This window comes from Gobio gobio, assembly GCF_949357685.1.
Source record: "Gobio gobio genome assembly, chromosome: 18".
Classification (NCBI taxonomy): Eukaryota; Metazoa; Chordata; class Actinopteri; order Cypriniformes; family Gobionidae; genus Gobio; species Gobio gobio.
The window spans coordinates 31,685,277-31,710,082 of NC_137111.1; the positions used below are offsets into that span (position 1 = coordinate 31,685,277).

Consider the following 24,806-nt stretch of genomic DNA (forward strand, 5'->3'; position numbering starts at 1 on the left):
TGTTAAAATGGCCAACTTTACAGCAGAATAAAACATGTTTACAGCCTGGTACAAATTGTGGTTTTGGTCTATATGGCTAATTTTGCCCTTCATGACAACTGTGAGGGGGTTGAATTTTTTTATAACTCATTCGTTTACATTATATAAAGCATTAAAGTTCTGCATAATTAAGGGCGTGGCCATTTCGAGTGACAGGTGGATAGCCATTTATCTGCTGTCTGTTAGTCATCATCACTTCAGCTCCGCCCACATCCCGCCTTTTTGCCCATGTTCTGTTATCCGGGAGTGACGCGCGATGATGCGCTGCCAAGATGGCAACGGCTATCTCGTCCATACTTTGCGTTTCAAAAATGCTCATCAGAATCCTATGGGTGACGTCACGGACACTACGTCCATATTTTTTTACAGTCTATGGTATGATCAGAGTAAAGTGAACCTCAACCCCCCCCCCCCCCCATTTCTTTTTTCAATTCTCATGTTAATAATTTTCAAAAAGTGTTTTTTTCTTTTTTATGAATTAAAATTTTTTTTGCAACCTGAAATAACCTTGCATTTTCATGAAAAAGATCAAATCTGATATAAGAGATTTATTTACTTTGACTTGACACATTTATAAGGATCTGCAGGGGTTAGTTATCCAAATATTAGTTAGTAGTCATTCAGTTTTAGTAAAGTGTTTTTTTTCTTCTTCTAATAAATAAAATATTGATGAACTCAACAGTCTCAGTCTTTTAATAAGGTTTTATCTTCATTATGATACCTGGACAGTTGTATCAGCCTGAGATTTTTTACCTTGTGACCCCCCCCCCCCCCCCCAAAAAAAAAAAAAAAAAAAACATCACAATGAACATGATTTAAAATTAATAACATATTCATTAATAAACAGGTGTATAACATTATTGGATGTATGAATTGCATTTTTAATGTTTTTTTGTTGTTGTAAATTAATAGATCTGGACAAACAAAGTGTCATATCATTGACATAAAAGTAAATCTAATGTTTGTTTTTAATAACTGTTGGGCGAGGGCAGTTGTTGGGTGAGGATTTCAGCACATACCTGTACTTGACAGTTGAGATATAGCTGGAACAAAGGCAACTAAAACAGTTATGTGTTATTGCATGTGTCAGATTGTAAGCTGGAAGAGTTGAACTGCCTACTGGGGCTCTTTGTTTTATTGTCCTTAGTTTCACCACACCTAGGGTAATGTTGTAAATCCAGCACAATGTAATCATTAGACCTCCCGCCCAATTTTTCACCCAGCATGCAAAACGTGAGGTTGGCTTTAGTAAACAAGAAAGCATGACTCATTCCAAAAGATGCACATTTTGGGAGATAGAGTTTCAAATTCAGATCCAAAGATTTAGCTTACAGATGGTAAAAACGTTAGTCTACTCAGTTGAAGCAGTCTAAGCCTTATTACCTGAAAAGGAAAAGTTTCTCTGTCCACCTCCATCATATGGCCCATCATGACATGTCTGTCTTGGCATGATGCAAAACTTTGCCATTGATTGGCATTGCATTATAAATATCCTTATGAAAATACCCAAGATGGCTTGAAGAACACCGATCAATCATATACTGTCTCAATGGTGTGTTAATTCTCCTCATGCTTAATCAGTCAAAATATCTCTATCTAGTTCACTTGGTTATACATCATAACTTGCGTATCACAAGTGCCCACTACTGGCGGTACCCTTGCAATGTGTTTAAATGGAACATCCTAAGCCCTTGATCACTGGAATCTGCAATTGAGGTGATTTATTATTTACAGTTTTTCTCCTTTTTGAATTTGTTTTATGCACCATTCTACAGGCCTATAAACTATATAACTGTGTAAAAAAAACACAAGGTAGCTTTAAAGGGTACTTCAGGGCTTGGAAGATGAATGTGTATTTAAACTGGGTAATTTATGTAGTCGAAATGTGAAATTATTTTTGAATTTGGTGCCTTCTAGACTGAGAAAAGACAGAAAATGTATTTGTCTCATGTGGATGAAAGACAACAACTCCCACAATGCACTTGCTTCGCTGCCCTACGAGGAAACTCCCCCACCATCGTTTTGATCTTCATAACAATAATTTAGTGTCTTTTCAATAACGCGTGAGTGAGCCGAACGAAAGTCACGTCTCAAACGCAGCAGGAGTCAGATTTCATTCATCACGATTGCAAAGTAAGAGCTGAGGTAAGCGTGGCATTCATTCTCCGCGCGTGTCCAGTCTGGCACATTTTCAGATCGCATATGGAAAGCTAAACTTTCATAGGAATTCATTTAAAAGTTGAAACACTCCCTTTGCTCCGCACAGCTCCATTATTAATGCCCAATCTGAGCGGCCGTGAGCATTTACATTCTGTGAGTGAGATCTCTCTTGAGTAGATTTGCTCTGTAAATCGAGGAGTTGAGGGTCTGTCAAAATAAACTTCCCTCGCCCACTTGACGAAGTTGAACGCACTTTAAAATGGCTGGAATTCCCCCAAGGGGGAAGTGCTTAATGAACTTTGCAAGTGTATGTCTAAAAGTGGAGTTAAACGCAACCATAGTCCATATTAGGGATTTCCTGGAATGTCATAATTTGTATTACTCCTTTCAATCTCACTTGTGGACTTTCTGTATGAGGATGCCCTCCGGTGTCAAGTTTGAATGAAACATTCATAGAGTTTAGCATTCCATAATCCTCACATTGCCTTATTTTGTGTAATTGCACTGGATTATTTCCATATCATATCATATATGTACTACGGTTATCGCCAATACCGGTATATTGCGACACTTCTAATAAACACAATAACGATATTTCATTTTTAAAATATCACAATTATCTTCAATATCTGTATTTCGGTATATCGCAACACCCCTAGTACAAATATTACAAAATTAGCAGAGTTTACTATGTACCAAACGGAGAACCAGCGCTCTCACCATTTAAGTTTAATGCATTTATAACCGTACCATCCATCCATCCATCCATCCATCCATCCATCATCTTGCGCTTGTCCGGGGCTGGGTCGCGGGGGCAACAGTCTAAGCAGAGACACCCAGACTTCCCTCTCCCTAGCCACTTCCTCCAGCTCTTCCGGGGGACCCCGAGGCATTCCCAGGCCAGCCGGGAGACATAATCCCTCCAGCGTGTCCTAGGTCTTCCCCGGGGTCTCCTCCCAGTGGGACGTGCCCGGAACACCTCCCTGGGAAGGCATCCAGGAGGCATTCGAAATGGATGCCCGAGCCACCTCAGCTGGCTCCTCTCGATGTGGAGGAGCAACGGCTCTACTCTGAGCTCCTCCTGAGTGGCCGAGCTTCTCACCCGATCTCTAAGGGAGTGCCCAGCCACCCTATGGAGAAAGCTCATTTCGGACGCCTGTATCCGGGATCTTGTCCTTTCGGTCATGACCCACAGCTCATGACCATAGGTGAGAGTAGGAACGTAGATCGATCGGTAAATCGAGAGCTTTGCCTTACAGCTCGTCTTCTTCTTCACCACGACAGACCGGTACATCGACCGCATTACTGCAGAAGCTGCACCGATCTGTCTGTCAATCTCCCGTTCCATCCTTCCCTCACTCGTGAACAAGACCCCAAGATACCTGAACTCTTCCACTTGAGGCAGGAACTCTCCACCAACCTGAAGTGGGCAATCCACCCTTTTCCAACTGAGAACCATGGCCTCGGACTTGGAGGTGCTGATTCTGATTCCCAGCCGCTTCACACTCTGCTGCAAATTGTCCCAGTGCACGCTGAAGGTCCTGAACTGAGGAGGCCAACAAGACAACATCATCCGCAGAAAGCAGCGATGAAATTGCATGATCCCCAAACCGGACACTCTCTGGCCCTTGGCTGCGCCTTGAAATTCTGTCCATAAAAATTATGAACAGAACCGGTGACACAGGTCAGCCCTGCAGGAGTCCAACATGCACCGGGAACAGGTCCGACTTACTTCTGGCAATGCGAACCAAGCTCCTGCTCTGGTCGTACAGGGACCAAACAGCCCTAAGCAGGGGGCCCCAGACCCCATACTCCCAGAGCACTCTCCACAGGATGCCATGAGGAACACAGTCAAATCCCTTCTCCAAATCCACAAAACACATGTGGACTGGTTGGGCAAACTCCCATGAACCATGGGAGCACCCTGGAAGCAGCCTGGAAAGGGTATAGAGCTGGTCCAGTGTTCCATGACTGGGACGAAAACCACACTGTTCCTCCTGAATCCGTGGTTCCACTATCGGCCGAATTATAACCGTACAACATAGGCAAAATGGAAAAATCTTGTAAGTACAATAAGAGCTTCAAAAGTTTCATGAAGAAAACTGTTGAGTGAAGAATAAGTCATGTTGAAGCCAGGGACAGCTTCTGGTCATCTTTAAAAAATTAATCTAATGATAAAAGAAACTTTTGGTTAGAAATGAGACATGCATGCTTTATAAATAGTATAATTCTCTGAGTCATTGAAGAGTCATTGATGTAATTTCTGTTTGTATTTCAAAGGAAACACACCATAGGTACCAGCTTTGTGTGGTCAGAGTGCTTGTGTGGTCTCTAAGGCAGCCTGACGTATAATACCGAGTTTGGGGATCAGTAAGACATTCATATTTTTGTTCAGCAAGGATGCACTTGATTGATTGATTGATTGATTGATTGATTGATTGATTAATTGATTGATTGAAGAGTAAAAACTTTTATAATGTTACAAAATATTTCTTTTTTTAAAACGCTGTTCTTTTGTACTTTCGCTTTATGAAAGAATCATGACAAAAGTATGAAATGCTGTTTCATGCATACTGAGCTTTTTACACTGTTAAAGACTTGGATTCCCATCCTAAACATAGACAAAGTAAAAAAAATAAAATAAAAAGTTGGACGTTTGATGGAGTATTTCTTTGCCAAAAATACTTCCGGTTTCTTATAAGTTTCAGAAAGTTTTTAGAGTATGGAAAAGAAAGAGAATGGGTCTATCTGACGTCAGATGGGGTGGGTGGAATGTCCTTGTACGGGCCGCACGGGATCTTCTCCCGGAAGAGTGCGTGCAACTAGGGCGAGAGAGCAAGCGATTTAGGGAAGCCGGCTGCGCTGCAGTCACAGGACGACATCAACAATGTCACCAAAGATATGTGTTTTTGGTTGTCAGGGCAAGACAACCCTGTACAGCTTCCCAAAGAACCCAGCGTTAATGAGAGAGTGGATGGAGTTTGTTTTTCCGGAGCAGCAACGGAGTTGTTTTTGTTTGTTCCCTGAATTTCGCAGACGATGGTTTATAAACAAAGTACAGTTTAACTCTGGATTTGTAGCTCGTCTAATGCTGAAAGATGTAGCGGTTCCAGCGATTAAGGTTCACGGTTGTATGTTGGAAGCAGGCGGTGAGTAAAACTGCTTCAAATGTCTTTGTGTTGTTAGCTATCGACTCGTTCATTGAAATGCGCTACTATTCATTGTTTTTCTATGTAAACACGCACTAGTCTGACGTGCAAAGCCGTTCTGTTTGCTACTGCTAACATTAAATCGCATACAATAGTCCATAAACCAAATTATGTCCTCATAAACCAAGAGTAAGCACACACAAATGTTGTAAAACTCGCGAGCATGACATACCATTGAGATGTCCTGCTGTAGTCGTCGTCGTTGCTGCTTCTCCTGTTCAATTTCAGCCTCTAGATCTGATTCTGGATCATATATGCATGGCTAAATCTGATTGATCTCTGGTTTATTTAGGATAACGTTTTTTTTTCTCCACGTTTAAGGATGTCAGAGCTTTCAGACGCTCTCAACGCAATAGCTGTGTGCGCTCGTGACTCTTTAGCTCCGCCCACTCGATACGCCCCCAGCCGCTCGTTTTTTTTTTCAGAAAGACTCTGTACAGCCTATCTTTCTTTTATAAATATAATAAAACTAAAGACTTTTCAGAGATATGAAGGATGCAATACTCCTCTATAGGTACTCAAGATTGACATGAGATTGACTAAAACTGAGTGTTTCACCCCCCCCCCCCCCTTTTAAATAAAATAAAATATAAGATTATAACGTTGGGTTGGTGCACTGCTGATTTAATGATTGAGTTTTTTGGGTACCATAGGATGCTTAAATACAGGGTATTACATATAGCATAAATCACCCCAAATAATGTCATTTGCATTAGTAACTCTTTCCCTTATAGTATAGTATAAGTATAGTATAGTATAGTATAGTATAGTATAGTATAGTATAGTATAGTATAGTATAGTATAGTATAGTATAGTATAGTATAGTATAGTATAGTATAGTATAGTATAGTATAGTATAGTATAGTATAGTATAGTATAGTATAGTATAGTGCTCTGCCTATGATGCTGCAGTTTGGAAGCTTAAGTACATTCAGATCAACTTCACGATGCTTTTGAGAAACGCATCACAGGATTGTGGGAAGTGTTGCCACATTTTGACAATGAATGGTGAAATTGCGCAGACTTATACCACAACAGTTACTTAGATTCAATTACTTAGTATTTTATATTACATGAATTATATTAAACAAAATAATTGAAGCTGGCTCAATTTTCAGTTTTAACTTTCCGATTCCTTTTTCTTTACCAAGTTATTTAATTGTCTATTTTTAATACAGATTTAATCTAATAATCCTTTCATTTCATGGAAATAAAATGGCTGATTAAATCCGCTTTCATTTCGGTTAATTTAGCAGACTAATGATTTTAAAATACCACACTGTTTATTAAAAATGTAAGAGGTTGCAGTTCTGAAATGGTGGACACATTACAAAACACTTAATTTCACTTCCTCATTTTTTAGCCTTTCTTTATTAACTTTTATGTTTATAAAAAATGCTCTTAGAATAAATTACTTTCCGCTGTCAACTCTTTAATGAACTATTCCCATCAGTGATCAAACTGAATCTTTAATTAAGCTCTGTGTCACCTGCTTGGAGTCAGAGGCCAGACTGTGACTCATTTCATTCCCCAGTTCACAGCATGACTGCTGATTTCTGGGTGTGATCGGGTTGAATAATACTCTCCTTAGACAGCAGGTGAGGCTGAACTCGCCTTGAGTTTTTCCATCTACGAGAAGTTGCCATGTCAGGTGGTAACTGGTAGTCTGAATGCAAGGCACACACACTCAGACACATTTGATGCAACGGCACAGCTGGACAGAAAAAACCCCCAGAGCAAACCCCATTGCCACAAACAACAGTTTAGGTCTGGAGCTGTTGGATGGCTCAAGCAGTCAAATGTGTTTGGACTTTTCAATATTACCATTACAAATATTTACATCCATCTGTCCATTACAGAGCCTGCCTTTTATAGAGTGAAAGTACTTCTACTTTCTCTTTAATTTTTAAATTCACCAGTATAAACTAATTTAAAGGATTAGTTCACCCCAAAATTAAAATTCCTTCATTAATATTTACTCAACCTCATGTCAAGCCCCAGAATGACAAAAAAAGCTTCATAGAATTTGACTTGTGCTGTATTCCAAATGTTTTGAAGCCATACAACAGTGACTGCATGCGAAATGACTGAAAATGTAGTTGTAGTGTACAAATACATTTTAATTTTAGATGATTCATTGAAAATTACTGATTTGTTCACATCACTGCTTCTCTTATGAATATGCCATGCACAGCTACTGTTCAGCAGATGTAAAAGGGCATTTCATAATGCTTTTACAGTGCTTTTTTTTGTGCCATTTTTGAAGCTTGACATCCCCTGTTTTCATTCACTTATATTAAATCAAAAGTGTATTTTCTTCAAAAATGTACCTTTTGTGTTTCACAGAAGTAAGTTTGGAACAGCATAATGGGGAGTATTAGTTTTTGCTCTGTACAAAAATGCAGTAAAAACCTGAATTTAGACACTTAAAGATTTGCTCGGAGCAATATGCTAGAATATAGTGCGCATTAAATCTATGCACACCTGTGCCGTCAATCAGCTTCCCACCCAGTAGTCAGTGGTTGAAGTAATGCACCGATTCCTTTGCTTAATATATACAATTTTGATGTGAATGAAAGATGTCTGCTTCACTCTTCCTGTCTTGGCATCATAAAGCAGACTTAATTAGATTATTTTAAGAAGAGGTTTTTGCCGCATTGAATATTTAACCCTCACATATGGGTTTGTCAAAAACGCATGACGTTGTGCACTGAGCTTTGATGAAAAATGTCTTTGATTTGTTTTGACACCCAACCATGGATTGCGGCCTGCTCCTGTTGTAACAGCACTGTGGAAACTCATTTGTTCCACCCTGTTGCACACAGTAATGAAGGGATAAAATAGTCCTTTTGTTTTGTGCTGAGGTGAATTGCATCTTCTACGCCTTCCTGGCAGCTGACAATGACAGCGGAAAGAAATGTTACTCACCGAAATGCCATTGTCTCTATCATTTCTGCCAAAAGTATGTTTTAATGATTGATTGATGCTACCTTTACAGGAATTTACTTAATAGCAATGACCTTGTTGTCATAGCAGATTTGAGTTTAAATATGGTAGAGGAGAGCTTGAGGATCATGTTCTTTTTGCAGTTTTGCAAACTTGAGCAGACTCAGAAAATGGCACATCCCATTCATTCATATTTTTTTCTCAAATTTCAAAGGATTTAACTTTATGTATATTTTTATTTTATGATTATTATTTTTTCAATTCTGAAAAAAGTGCTTGACCTTGATTATCAAACTAAATATTTAGTTTTTTTTTATTTATTTTTTTAGTTTTAGTTAGGTTTTGCAACTGTTATGAGACATTGTCCAGCACCCAGAACCACAATGAATTGAATATCAGCAGAAAATTATGACCGACTTGTGTGATTTTAATACTTGGATGCAGATGAGGAGAAACATTTTATAATGGTTTGTCTTTCTATCTTTATAGTTGTTACTTCAGAAATCGTGTGATCTGTGTCATAAATATTTAACCGGAAAAATGAAAGCGGTATTGGGACACCAAAGTGCAAAGACTGGGAACCCCTTACAACAGGAAATGATGAATGGACATAGATTGCAAATTTAATGTGCTCTGAAGACTAAGCTTGCTTATCTGGAATGTCATTGCCAATAGCACGTAATAGGTCATGGGCTATAGAAGAAGACCAGCTGCTGAGGGGAAGCTCCGTGAAGCTTGGCTGGACGTTCCTCTGTGCTCAGCGTTATCTCACACCTGCTGACCCAAGAGCCAGAATTCCCTAACATGAATCACAATCTGGGTCAGGTGAAAACTCTGGCTTTGCTAGAATATTCAACAAAGGCGTCATGATGATTTGAGTTATTGTAGGATTGGGAATCTAGTTCCAATTCTAACGTTATTTGGTTTATATTAAAATCATTGATCCATGTCAGTGGCTCTCACCATTTTGACATTGAATAGTTGATCTCCCTTTGTTTTTTTTTAGCTCTTAGCTGCTCAATGCTGACATGTTCATTTGAGACACTAATCCTCTAAAGGAAGTTACAACAGCTAACAGTGTATTAAATGGTCATAAGTGATTTATAATTTTTTCTACAGTGGAACATTTGTGGTTTTGATCCTCAGAGTCATGTTTTCCTAGGCTTGTCGACCAGACGCTTGTCCAAATGAGCTTTGGAAGTGGCTCCGCTAGCCGAATCTGCCCTGCCTGTCCAGACTGCACATTTATTTACTGCTAACCTTGGCAGAGGGTTGGGTGTGAATTATTACTAGCTCTTGTGTTTTGTTGCATGGTTGTTTGTTACTCATGGGCTTGGCCTTGACCCGATTGACAGAATACCCATATTTTCCGACATTTGTTATCAAGGGAGGTGGTTATCAAGTTGACTGTTTTGTTGATGCCAAGCCTCCTGTAGATTGGGTAATCTTCACCAGCTTTCTGTTTCTGCTCTCGGCCTTGTTTTGCCCTGGTTTTGTGGGAATAATGTCTGCTCTGGCTTGCTTCTTGCATTCATGGCCTATTTGGTTATCACAATACCAAACTTTCAGTAGTGGGTACCAATTCCAGTGGAATTTCATGATTCTAGATGCCAATGTAGAGGCCATAGCAATACAATATGCTAATAGCCATTTCTATTAAATAAAATTAAAAGTTTAAATAATAATGATGATGAATATGTAACGATGACTATACATAGTTATATATAGATATTTTAATAAGGTAAACAAATGAAGTATCAAGTCTTGAAGTAAACATTTAGAAATTGTAAAAAAACGAATGAAAATATAATAAATAAAATAATTAAATGTACAATAGAAATTCGCTTCATTGTTGTTTATTAGCATGTAACCAAAAGAGTTTGAACAAAGACTGTCATGGTTGAATTACTTTTATAAATGCCATAACTTTGTGTCTTTGTGTGTGTAAAACTGTGTATGTATGCTATTTGTAATGTAATTCCTCCATGACTGACTTTGTTCAAAAGTCTTTTGGTAACATGCTGCTAATAAATAAAACTGTGAAGGCAGCGAACGATAATAACAGATATTTACAGATTACACACTAGTCCAAAACTCCCGCAGGCTCAAGTAAAAATCAGAAAGCAGTCAAAATGGGCTTTAATGAACAGTTTGCACAAAACAGATGCAACATTTTCATGCATCTGGTTTGAATGTTGCAGCAGCGCTCGGGTATTAAATAGTTTTAGTTTGTGTTTGGTATACTAATACAGTGAAAAGACTTGGTAGTTACCTTTTTTTGGTATTGACTTCCTTGTTATGTAATATGTTTTATATGACCACACTCATCTAAAGTAATTCAATGTCATTTAATTTAGTAGTTAAAGCATTTATTGTGTCCATTTAATGTCATCTGTTTGGATATCTGTTCTTTTGAATTATAGCTGTCAATTGTTTTTAAAACGATTGTTTAGAGAGATTCCTCGGTTGATTATCTGCTGCTAGAATTCCCTTGAAAATAAGTGGATATGATCAAACTCAACAGGAGGAGAGAGGTATGCAACACAACACAAGCTCCTGCTCATGGGATCTGTGGTTACTACAGCAACTAGAAAATTAACTTAATTATTAAAACTGGACTTAATGCAGTGGAGAATACATTTGATGTGAAGTAATCTTCACAAGGTTTGGACTTTTGCAAAACGTTCTTTTGTCCTATTGGAATCTGCATGAAGAAAAATATGTCCGAGCAGAGGGTACTATAACTGTTCTGTGAATGTTTTACCATAGTATCGAAGGCAGTATTCTGCAGCACCACCGACTTAGTACAATGACCATAACCGCTTGATTAAAACCAGTTAACATTTCTTTTGTTGTTCAATTACCATTTTAACCTGCCACAACATGACTTTATACTCATGATCTGTTCTTCTCTTTGGCAGGATGACTGGAGTGGCATTAATTCAAACAAAATACAATCTCACAGCAATGCAGATGACAAAGCCCACAGCCTAGAGACTCTTCCTCCAGGTAAGAGCCAACCTGACAACCCATGTGTATAATCAGCTCATGTCAGGCTTAGCCCGCTCTCATAATTCAAGTTTTCTTTTTCCGTCCCAAATGAATAATGGAGCGTTTCTTCTCAGGGAAACACTCAAAGATGGACATTAATGAACAGCTTGCACAAAACAGGGCATTAGGTTTTTGTTCTCCCATAAACAGGACTTAACCTGAGGTTATTTGTGGATGTAGGTGTAGAAAAACTCACTTGAAGGCACTTAAAAATGCATGACAGTAATCCTAGAGTGGTTGTATTACTGGCCTGAAGACAAGAACTGAGTGTCTTCACTCTTTATTCCCTTTTGGAAATGTACTCCATTGCGATCCAGCTGAACTGGGCTGCTTAATACATTAAGATATGATATGCTTTTTATAGACGTGCTGCATTTAAAAGCAGTATTGTATTAGGGTTGTGAATGTATTATTTATCTAGCTCGTTAGTTTCTGTGGTATGCAATCGCTCTGGAACTGAGGTCCACGGAGAGCTGCTCTATTAAATTTGTCATAAACATCAGATTTCATTCATGTGTCGTTGCATGCCATACAACATGTTTCCTGTCTGTTGTTGTTCTCCCAGGCACTGTTTCAGGGAATTATCAGTTTAGTTTCTTGTCTCCCTGTTACTCCTGTAATTTAGGTCACCCAAAAGATTTCCACAGAGCTGAACGTTCACATAGGAGTACCTGATTTCATCTGTAATAATTAAGAGAACAGATTTAAAGCGATAGTGCACCTAAAAATTGCCATCTGCTCACCCTCGTGTTGTTCCCGTTTGATTTCTCTTCCTTTTGTAGAACATGGACGTAACAAATTGCTATATAATTAACAATACATACAATTTTCGTTTTCATTTTTTTTTTTTTTCTGAATTATTTTTGCACTATTCTCGGCAGTAATAACCTGTAATTCAGAGAGTCATCTGAGCTGAATTACTGAGAATTGAATGACTGATTCAGTCCATGATTCAGATGAAATGTAAAAAAAAAAAAAAAAAACATATTTTCCAGTTTGTGTCCTTTTGAGTCACAAATAGTAACCAATGTGAATTACTTGAAACTACTTGAGACCAAAATAATTTATTAGCTGATTGAGCCATTTTGCATTTAGTGAACGAACAAATTCAAATTGAATGAATAAAGTAGTGTTAATAGTTGAAAGAACCTAAAAACCTGAATGCATCAGATTGTGATGAATTCTCAACAGTTCCTTTGAATCCAGATGGATTCGTCAGTCATTTTCACTGATTCGTTAAAGAGAATCAACTCAATCAAGTGATTCATTAATGAATTGCACCTAGAGTTTGGTGACCCTGGCTGTCAGTGACTATACAGAAGGCAAGGTTTTTATGAACAATGACTTAAATTTCAGTGTGTTCATCCCACAAAGCCATTTTGACTTTAGAAGGCCTGGAATAAACCACATAAGTTGGTTTTATAGTACTTTAGTCACATTTTAAAATTTTTTGCAGCTTGATATTCGGGGTTACCAGTCTTATTTGTTGGTATGGAAAAAAGGCTTGGTCATCCTGCTAAACATGTCGTTTTTTGCTTTATAGACAAACTCGTATAGATACAATTTTTTTGCACTAAATTAATATTATTAGTGGTCAGGGGATATCACCGTTTTAAAATCATGGCAAACATAGTTCAGAGTTCTTTTCGACTGAATGAGTCAGAAGCTCTACGTCAGTGTTTCTCAGAAGGTCTTTTTTTTTTTTTTTTTTAAATCATGATCAAACATATATTTATTTAGAATATTTGTTTGGTGCACCAATTGAGTCATGTAGGTTTAGAAGAAGGGCCTCTATCATTTTTAGCAATATTAAATGTATAATATTTTGCAATCAAGCATGAAGTATGTGCTCACTCTGGGTAGGATCGAGGTATACCGGTAGATCATGTTGCTGTATAGTATTTCAGCCTGGAAAGTGGTGATGCTCACATTCTTCCTCCTAGTCCCTGTCTATGAGTGCATGCTGCGTGTCGGAGAGCACTTTGTCTAGAATCTTGCAGTGTCAAGTGAAGTGTGGAGGTCGCAGCTGAGATGCTCTGTTCTCCTTTGAGCATCTAATTAGTTTGATGACAGCCCCTGCAGTCCTCTGCCGTGGGACGAGCTATCGACCTCGCACAAGGAGAGTTTGTTTTTTCTGTGCGTTTCTCGCTGAGCTTTCAGCTGTGTTATGCATTGTATTGGAGATGCCAGACTTTGATACTTTAGCTTTCTGTGGGAAACTTTTTGACCTAAATCATAGTCCTAAACTATTGAGATGGCCTTTTTCTAATCGTTCTGTCCCAGCCATTGCAGAGGGTGAACTTTATTTATATTGTGTGACTGGGTTGTTATAAATGTGACTGACACCCTTTGGTAGATCATTGCAGTTGGTGCAATGCAGTTTGGGATAATTAACCTCATCTTTAAATAACCGACACGTCCCCGATTACATCACTGTTGTGCATCAAGCATAACATTGATCCATTGACATCTTTGTATTTTTATTTACGCCTCTTTGTTTTTACCAAAAAATATATACAAAAATATAAAAAATTCTAGTGTGCTATGTAATGGTAAAAGTGCAAGTATTTTTTGCTGAAATGTTTTTTTTTAATTTTCCCAAATGGCGTGAACAGGGACTCCTCATCCGCTTGAATTAAACTTTTATGCTGTTTTTTCATGTTGAACAAAATTGATCGGCAGGCATGAGCACCGGTCCCCTTCAGTACCATTTTGGGATGTTTACGGGTTTCATAATGTTGACATGATAACTGGTTGTTGCACATCAGAGTGTTTGATTTCACCCTGAGGATTGTAGTTAAAAAGGTGAGGGTATACTTTTTATATACTTTTTTTTTTTTTCTTCTTTTTTAAAACTGTGTGGCCCTTTTTGGATTTACTCAAGTCTGCATAATGTACCTTTACTTAAAATTCTTCCTGTAACAATTTTTTCAAACGTTTTAAGTCGAATTTTTAGCTTATGTTAGCCCACTCAAAAAAAGTTATTGTCGTTTTGTACATATTCCTTGCTGTATATGTTAAAAACAGGCTTTTTTTATTACCGTAATAATGATAATAATAATAATGATGAGGATGATGATATCTTTTTAAATTGCATTATTAGGCTGTTTTTATTTGTGGTATTCTATTCTTATTTCAACGTTCTAATCATACATGATACTACAAGATGCTTACAGAAATGAACATGATAGAAACATGGTTTATGGTGTAGTGGTGTATAATGAAGTGGTAAATGCTTTTAGACCATTATCTTTTTCCTTTTGGTCCTGCTCCTAATTTGAAGCATTGTCCCTTGTTCATTAACAATTCCCGTGGCAGTGGTCTTGGCCTCTGAATCGATGTTAGCGCTCTGCTGGAGAGCTGGCATCAGTGGCGTGTAATTCTCAAACAGGTCGGCCTAATTATAATGCAGAAGACGTCTGCCAGAGCCCTGCTAAATTAATTGCTTATAGTCTTTTGTAATGATGGATAACACAATCGAATTCTGCCACATGTTTCTAGGTCTAAGTATCATCCCAGCCATCTCTGCCGTTTAACTCAATGACAACGGTCTGTTAGCGACCACTGCTGCCAATGTATTTGTGGGATGTGACTGACATCAAAATGGAAAAATAACACGTTTTGTTCTTCAAGAGAAAAAGCTGAGCTTTTGGTTGGGAAATCATTTAGAGCCGACTATTATGGAGTTGTTCCATTTGGCAAATATCCTCATATATTATCATTTGGCAAATGTCTTCTTTGACAGATTCACCTGGGTTGTAATCAACTAAAGATGTCTAGCTAGCTCCTTTCACGTTCTTTTGGGAAACTGTGATTTATAACGTAATAATGGGCAGTAGTGCATTCGGGGTTTGTGTCTTGACTAAGAGACGATTCTGCATTTCATTCAAAACTGCTCAATATACTTTTGTTCTTTATTATTGTTTAGAAATGTGTCCTTGGTAAATGAAAAGCATGATGTCTTGAGTGATATGGGTGTCTTCTGACATGTATTTACTGACAAATTGATAGTTCCAGACAGTTGTTCAGAATGTAAAGTAGCCTACCAGTATGTTAAAGTAATCAATCCACAGTATTTGGCAGTGCACACTGGGTAAAAATAAGCATTTTTTTTTCGAATGGAAATTCCAAGAAAAACAAACTTTTTTTTTTGTTGCAAAGATCCTCTGACATCCAGTGTTTAATCATTTGTTTGCCACATTTTTCAGGGAAGGTTAGGTGGCAGGACTTTGACCAGGACCTGTACGTGGGAGCAACTGTGGTGAGGCCAGGGCAGGATCCCTACGCCCGCAACAAGTTCAACCAGGTTGAGAGTGACAAACTCAGAATGGACCGCAGTGTCCCTGACACCAGACATGACCAGTAAGTCCCAGTCAACGCTTTAGCTCCACTCAAGAAATGAGTCAAAATCTGCTAAAATGTATAATTTTTTTGAAAAATTCAATTTTATCATTTATAATTGCCTTGTTTATACTACACCATTTTCAACTAAAAATGGAAAAACTTTGTGCGTTTTGGCCGTTCATTTACACAACAATGCGTTTTGGGTGCCTGAAAACGCAAACTTTTTAAAAAGGTTTTCACTGTAAATTATCTTTTAAAACGATGCCATTATTGTCTCTGTGTAAACTCCAAAAGTGTTCTGTCTATAGGCGCATAGTTTTTCTTTACAAAGTGGCTTTGCCAACTACTACTATTATGCCTGGTAGCATAATACAGCATTTTTAATCGTTTTCATGGATCTGTGTGAACGGGATCGTTTTGACAATGTTGTCATCTGTATGTGAAAAACGCAAAGGAAAAACGTTTCAGTTTTAAGTAAATTGTTGTTGTGTAAACATACCCTGGATTTGAGAAGATGGTGATCAAACTACATTTTATAAAAATCACCTATCAAGATCTCAAATCTATGCTTATTATGTATTGGGTATGTTGTCATCTTTGACATGTTGAAGCCTTAGGCCGTCATTTTCTCCCTCTTCTCTGAAAGCGATGGCCTAGTCACAACATCCGGTAGTCTGGGTTTTCCAGGATATGCGTGTACTCGCTGGACCTCTGCTTCTTGTAAATGCTACCATGAATTGTCCACGTTATTTTTAACAGACATTGATGTCATGATAATCAAATGGTGTGGATTTTGAAAAGTGAAAAATCACTTTTTAAAACTGTTGTTTTAAAACAATCAATCTTAGCAGATTTTGACTCAAGTAGAGTTTTGCTTCTTGTTCAGTTCACTAGTGGTGGGAAGTTCGGTTCATTGTACTGACTCAGATCTTTAAATTTCATTCAGCAAAATGAATTAATCTTTTTTTTCCCCAAGCTATTTTGTTAATTTCGGCAGAATTTATTTAAAATGTTACAAGTTAATAGCCAAATTCCCCCAAAACGTCTCTAGACAAATTATGAGAAACAGAAATGATAAATTAATTATTTCGTGACAGCCACATAAGCTCTGCAATCTGTTGAAGAAACCAAAATGAATAGTTCACCTCCTGAGTCTTCTGGTCCAAGTGTTCGTTCTTTTGTCACGTGACATCCCATTCCCCATACGGTTGAAGCTATGCAGTCTTTACCGGAAAGGGAAATTATTTTTTCACCTTTCAAGTCTTTTGGGCCGAGTCTTTCATTTTGTCACTTGACCGCTTCACGGCTCAGTATTACAGTCTGTAGGTGTGTTTGACTTGAATCTTCATACATTATAAGCGGCATGCACTTCAAGTTGAACACGCCTATTATTACTAATGTAATATTATATATTTTGTTGTATACATTTAGGAATTATTCTGTGCAAGACCATAGTTTAATACTTTCATAGAAAACTCAAACTCAAGGCCACACAAAATCAGATGGGTCAAGAGAAGTTGCGTTTAAAACAAGATATGGCCAATTTAACATTCCACATGTTGAAAAGATTCACTGAAATCAAGGATCTCCTCATCTCCACCCTGGCACTCACTAATGCGTCTCTGCCAACCATGTCGCCAGATGAATGGGAAATTGCCAGAGAAATTGTGCACAATTTGAACAAAAGAGTGTGTACTGTGTTTATAATGTCTAGTGCTTCATTGCTATGTTGAAAAATGTGTGGACTACACTGACAATTTCTATTATTAAATATCTGCACATGGAAGGTATATTAATATTTTAGTTTAATACAAAAAAAAACAGTGAGTGACTCATTATGCTTGAATCCTAAATATAAAACAGTGTTAATGCTGATTTGTAAGTTGTAACATTTCTATATTGAGATATTCTTTTTATTCAGTAATAACATTAAAGGGGTGGTAAACCACGATTTCACTATTCTAACTTTAGCTAGCGTGTAATGTTGCTGCTTGAGCATAAACAACATCTGCAAAGTTACAACGTTCAAAGTTTAAAGCAAAGGGAGATATTTGCTTTTAAAGAAATCAGTTTCTAAGAACTACAGCAAACGGCCAGTAGGCGACTACACACATTCCTCCAGGGTTGGTGACATCAACAGGCTCAATATTTACATAAACCCCTCCTCCGAGAATATTAAATAAGGGGGGGTGAGGCCATTTTGTATCGCGGCGCTGTTGTGGTATAAGTTAGTTAGGCTGGAGTGTTGTTGCCGCGATGCCGAGGAAACGCTGTTATTTTCATCCGGATTGCAGGTCTGGGGTACTTGCTCTGTTCAGCCTTCCTTGGGACGGGGGTGCGTTGCAGAGCGTTTAACATAAAACATGTTATATGCACGTGTGTTTGAGTCAGCGGGGAATCAGGCGCGCGCAGGGCTCCCTGCAGCACTAACAGAGGAAAACATCCACCGTCTTCGCGATTTCAATGCCAGATTTGCACAACGTCAGCTGCATGAAAAAAACACTGCCGGTGCGTGGATGCACGACGCGCGCGCTGCACATTTCACGGAGGACAACACAAACTTCCACAAACTTCGTGAGTTCAATACAGGATATGCACAACGGCTTGTCCTGAAAGCTGGATTTACAAACAGAAGCTGTTCACGGGCCACAACCTGTAAGTCTGATTTATTTTTCATCGATGTGTTTTCCTGTAATAGGTTGTAGCAAGGAAGTAAACAGATGACAACGCTGTTCTGCAAACCAGTCTGTTAAATGCTCATTCATACTTAACGTTATCCGACGAACACCTAACGTTACAAACACTAACGTTAAAATCTCAACAGCGAACCTGACATTAGTGTAAATTATTCTTTGATTAGAGCTTTTATGTATTGTTTATCTACAGGCATGCTAAACATGGTTCTGTGTGTGATTTGGCTACTAGCAAAGCCAATGTTTTGGGTTAATAGTTCTTGCGACAGATATTTGGCTATAATCGTTCTAAAAATACAAAAGTAAAAGTGCCATTCAGTAGCGATCACTATAGACCCGCAGTCTTTACTCTTGAGGAATGAACAGGTTCTGCTCGATCATCTTCACTAAAATGTTCTGGGTCTGATTCGGGCTCAGATTGGTATGGTTTTGACACCATTGTTTCTAATACTGACCAAAGCACAGCCTCCAGGTAAGGGGCGTGACGTTTCTGATAAACGTGCACTTGGCGGTTAGCGAATCAGAACACACTGGGCCAGCTAACCAATCTGAGCCCATCGCGTATTTTTGAGGGACTGGCTTCATACAACCCGGAAAGCATCAGACCGTTTTACAAGGAGGGACAGAGCAGTGTAGAATAAAGGTCAAATATATGAAAAATAAGGCAATTTTTTTTTAAACGAAGCATGAACACATGTTACAGTGCACCCCACAAAGACAGTCAAGCCTTCAAAAGAATGTGTTTTACCACCCCTTTAATAAATCATACAAGACAGAGATGTATCATTAGAGGGAAAAAACAGCTGATCCAAAAATTCTTCAAAAGTCAAGTCAATAATGTGGGATTTTCCCATACCTTTTGTATTGTATGAGTTGCTACATCATTCATATAAAGTGCAAGGCATTAACCAACTCTTTATTACCACATTCAGTGTCATGGAAAATATCATTCTTGACAGAAATTCACAGATTTATAAATTGTAAGAAGAAAAGAAAAAAATTCAGCAATTTGTGACCAGAAACACTTCATGTAATTGTAAAATAAGGAAAGTTTGAAAATAACTAATTTATCTATGGAAGACAGAATAACTGTCATGTGACCGGCTCGGACCAGGAGACATGGGAGGTTTCTTGCCTATGCGGGAACTAAAGTCTTGGAGCGTCTCAGAGACAACTCGTTATTCCAGAGTCATATAAAGGGTTTGTTCATGAATGACCCATTACTACAGTTCACTTAATTGAAATGAGCTAATTCTCAACACAGTTTATTTTTTTCCCTAATTAATTTCATGGTGTGTAGTCAGTTTGAATTGGTAAAATATAAGTTTATTCATTTGTTTGCAATGGGACAACATGAATCATTTTCACTCGTTTCAGTGCCTAGCATGCATTGCATGGGTCTTGGTGGGCAGAGTAAATGTTGAAATGAAGTACTATGTAATGTGTTTTTGAGCAATATGAAAACTTGGGGGGGGGGGGATTTTGTTGGTGTTTTAATGATCACTCTTTTGGGATTTAGAAGAGATTCTCTTATAATGTGAACATTTAAATGATTTAATGTTGGTAAAGTGTAAATTGTGCTGGTTGAGGACAGGCTAATATATTTAAATATTGTCGTGTATGCTGTTTTAGACTACAGTTTTCACATCCTTGTACTTCAGGCCAGCACTGTTCACTTACTAATCGTTTGTTGTTTTTGTTGGTCAAAAGTTGGGGGTTGGTAATTTTTTTAAAATAAAGTCTTTAAAGCTCACCAAGGCTGCATTCATTTGATCAAAAATATAGTATAGTAAAAAAAAAAAATCTAAAAAATGCTGGGTTAAAAATAACCCAAGTTGGGTTGAAAATGGACTAACCCAGCAATTGGGTTGTTTTAACCCAGTGATTGGGTTGTTTTAAGCAAACATTTAACCCAACCGCTGGGTTTAAACAACCCAATTGCTGGGTTAGTCCATTTTCAACCCAACTTGGGTTATTTTTAACCCAGCATTTTTTAGAGTGTGTGTGTGTGTGTATGTATGTGTGTATATATATATATATATATATATATATATATATATATATATATATATATATATATATACACACACACACACACACACACACACACACACACACACACACACACACACACACACACACACACACACACACACACACACACACACACACACACACACACACACATTTATTTTTTTACAAATCTTTGCTACTTAATATTTTTGTCGAAAGTTCAAAAGAACATAATTTATTTGAAAAAAGAAATTGTTTGTAACATTATTAATGTCTTTAGTCACTTTTGTTCAATTTTATGGGTCCTTGCTTATGGATGCTTGCTTGTTCTTCAGAATCAGATAGATCGAACTGTAAGCGATTCAGTTGAATTGGCTAATTTTAAACTACACAATATATTTTTTGAGGAGAGTTTACAGTTTAGTTTATATAAGCCCATTTCCAATGCTTTTCACAGTTGAATTAAGTTCAGCGAAGGCATTATTTAAAGTGAAGTAACTCTCATATCTGAACATTAGACACGGGCTACTCACCATAAAATCACGTTTACACCATTTCCTTGTTAATCATTTGGTTCTTTAGAGCATTAAAGCACATTTTCCACTAATAATGAACTGTTCATATTATACAGAGTATTTTCCCTACATGTATGGTTTCTCCATTGCCTAATATATCAGATTTATTATGTGGTGTGCATTACAACGCATAGTGAATGTGAAGAACGTTGTCAGTGCTTCTTTGTGGTAAAGTCAGTCAAAATGAATGTGTTCAATTAATTTCTGATCCTCATAAAGAGAGGCCTGTCATTTGATAAGGAGATGCTTACACAGCACAATGATAGAAAAATGCATGAAAAGCACTTCCCCAGTGAATCAGTGAGTCTTTTAAAACTTCGTCTTCATCTCTGTGTCGGTCATAGTGTCCTTGAGGTCCAGATTGTCTTCAGGGCTTCAATGGCTGTCAGAGATGTCATGGCAGGATTGACTGTTCTGAATCATTAGGGTGTCTTTGAGTAGAGCTGTGAATGTAAGTGGAAAGTAAATGAGTAGTTTAAATGGAGAATGAGATTGTCCTTTTACACTGTAAACCTGAATAAGTAAGCAGAACTTAAAAAAAGTGAGGCAATCAGTTGCCACAATTTTTTTAAGTTCATAAACTCAAACATTTGAGTACATCATCACTTATATTTTTGGAGTTTATTTTAAATACAATTTTAAATTATAATTAACTTAAATTTACTGATTAAGCAAACTCAAACATTTTCAGTTTCTGCTACTCAGAATATTTATTCATCTTTCTCATTGCAATAATTCAAGAGAACTTAATCATTTCAAGCATGAAAACTCAGAATTTTTATGTTTCATGAACATAACATTTATTAGTTTTTTCAATTAATCTTCTGATTACCCATAACTCAAAAACATAGACTTGTTACAACTCAAAATCATTTACCTCCAAACTTAAAATTTTGAGGCAACTGAGAACCAGCACGGTTTCAATCAGAAAAGCTAAATAAGTTATAAAATAGATTGTATGTTAAGTACTTTGACCTCCTGTGAGATTTACTCACACACAGACATCAAGAATCAGCCTATGAATCTCAACCATGGTGACACGCTTCATGCCGCAATGCATTATGGGAGCCATGGATGAGTTTTGCATGATGCACCCAGAATGCATTGCGGCATGAATCATGTCACCATTGTTGAGATTCATAGGCTGATTCTTGATGTATGTGTGTGAGTAAGTCTCGCAGGAGTTAGAAGTGCTTATTGTGTGATGTGTTAAACCGGAGAACAAAACTTATGTACACGTTTTAAAAATCGTTTAGTTTATAGGCTACATTAAACTGATGACAATAAAAATACAATAAATAAATAAAATAAATACATTTTGTCTTCCACTAACGCATTTCAGTTTGCCCCAATTAAATTGTTTTAATAGGCTATGGTTGTAATTTATTTGTTATGATGGATTTTACTTATTTGGTTAAGCACTCTGAGATTTTATTGTATTTTAGCATGTGCTATATAAATTAAGTTTCTTTTTAAATCATCTCTATTTGAAACAACAGAAATAACAGGACTTCATCATTCTTAGCATGTAATTACTTAATTCTATTAAGTTGTACTTAATTTATGTTTTTAACTTATGCTTACTTATTCACAAAAAAGTTCCATTTAATCAAAAATTATTAGTTGAAATTACTCAAAAGGAAGACCATGTTACACCAACTTGAAATAATTAAGTTAGTAGAACTTTTTCTAAAACTTTGAGTATACACTACTTAATCTATTTAATTCATATGAACATTCGGGTTTACAGTGTAGATGCAGTAAATGTTCTTGGGTGTTATGAATCTAATCAGCTGTAAGTCACGCTTGCATTTAAGCTGAAGGCTCTCACAGGGGAAAATCATTTACTGAAGGAATGTCATATTTGCTGACGACGCAAATGAGAATTTCTGGGGACTATAAAATGGCCACTCACACTTCTTTGCATCAAATAATGTGTTGCAAATGTTGATCAAAGCTATACATTGGGGTTTTGAACCGGTGAGTGTTACTTAGCATTTTAGGATTCATTTTATTTTTCCATCATCTTTTGAAATAATGGTTTGAAATAATACTTTTATACTGCTGAACTTCGAGCTTCCTTTGTATTCCGTTTTATTGAACAAACTTGTTTTGCTAACTTGGGCTACTTTTTGGTGCGTTTTGGCTACTTTTTTTTTTACCTAAAAAATCCCTTTCAGTGTTCAACAACTTAAAAGTTTATTTTCCTTTCAAATATAATAATTGAATTCCAGTCTTCCAGAATTATTATTATTATTTTTATTATTATTATTAGGGCTGTGCAATATATCGAAATTATCGAAATAGCGCAAATGTACATATCGCAATATGTATATCGCAAGGGCACGCAATGATTTTAATAGGCTACGTCAACATTGTGAAAAGTGTATGTTTTAGTTTGATGCTTATAGCAGAGAATATACTAAGCACATGACTGTTACTTATGTGACTTGCTTGACGTTAAAGTTTCTAAACGCAATAACTTGCGAAAAACAACTCCTTGCAGTCTCGTGCTGTCTGACACACACACCGAAACGTGCGCACAAGCCGTTCTTTTTTTCGTGTCTTGTTACACACTCGAACTGTCAAATACACACAGTTGTGTCAAAATGGCTGTCTTGATAAGTATTCATGTAAACACAAAAGAATATAGAGTGAAGAATGTTTGTAACAAAGCAGATAGAGCAACTATTGACTACCATAGTATTTTTTTTCCTACTATGGTAGTCAATAGTTGCTCTATCTACTTGGTTACAAACATTCTTCACTCTATATTCTTTTGTGTTCAGCAGAACAAAGAAACTCATACAGATTTGGAACAACTTGAGGGTTTGTAAATGATGACAGAATTTTTCATTTTGGGTGAACTATCCCTTTAAGTGAAAGATATCAGTTGGGGAAAGAAATAGATTTTACACACTTAAAGCAATATCGTATCGCATATCGAATATCGCACTATTTAACAAGGATATTGCATATTGCATTTTTCTTCAATATCGCACAGCCCTAAATATTATTATTATTATTATTATTTTACATATAAAGAAGGCAGTACAAGACTTGATCTGTCTGGGATCAATAAGATGATTTAAGTTTAAAAAAAATTATAATATTACTGTTGTATTATATTTTTATCAAATAAATGCAGCTTAATTTGCGGAGCAAAAAAGATTTGTGAAATTGATATATTTTGTAACATTATAATTGCCTTTTACTCTCACATTTGATCTATTTAATGTATCCTTGCTGAATAAAAGTATTAATTTCTTTAAAATAAAATCCTACTGCTCATTCCCTGCTATTAGGCCTACCATCAATAATAATAATATAATTAATATAATATAATAATTAATATAATATAATATAATATAATATAATATAATATAATATAATATAATATAATATAATATAATATAATATAATATAATATAATTATAAAAAAATATTTTACACCCACTTATAATATATAACAATAATAAAGACCCACAATATAATAATAATAATAATAATAATAATAATAATAATAATAATAAATAAATAAAAATATTTTTATTATCTGTCCTCCAGGCCTCCGCGACAGTCATGTGACTGAAAACTTTGAATAAAGCTCATTCTGAATTTCAATGAGTTCAAATCATTTACAAAACATCCAGCACAGCTCAGTTCTCATCTAATAGAGTCAGTGCATTCAAGTCAATAATATAGCCAAATTTTAAGTGGACATTAGTAATTAGCAAAAACAAATGTTTTAAAATTTTACACAAACCTGTCTTTCT

General features: G+C 36.7%; 1 protein-coding gene across 1 annotated transcript in view; it reads left to right on the top strand.

The window, feature by feature from the left end:
- Positions 1–24,806, top strand: part of galnt2 (UDP-N-acetyl-alpha-D-galactosamine:polypeptide N-acetylgalactosaminyltransferase 2) — a 146,762-nt gene that overhangs the window by 37,274 nt on the left and 84,682 nt on the right. Inside the window, exons 2-3 of the mRNA XM_079843437.1 lie at positions 11,276–11,363; positions 15,614–15,767. Coding sequence (XP_079699563.1) covers positions 11,276–11,363; positions 15,614–15,767 — 242 coding nt within the window. The remainder of the gene's footprint in view (positions 1–11,275; positions 11,364–15,613; positions 15,768–24,806) is intronic.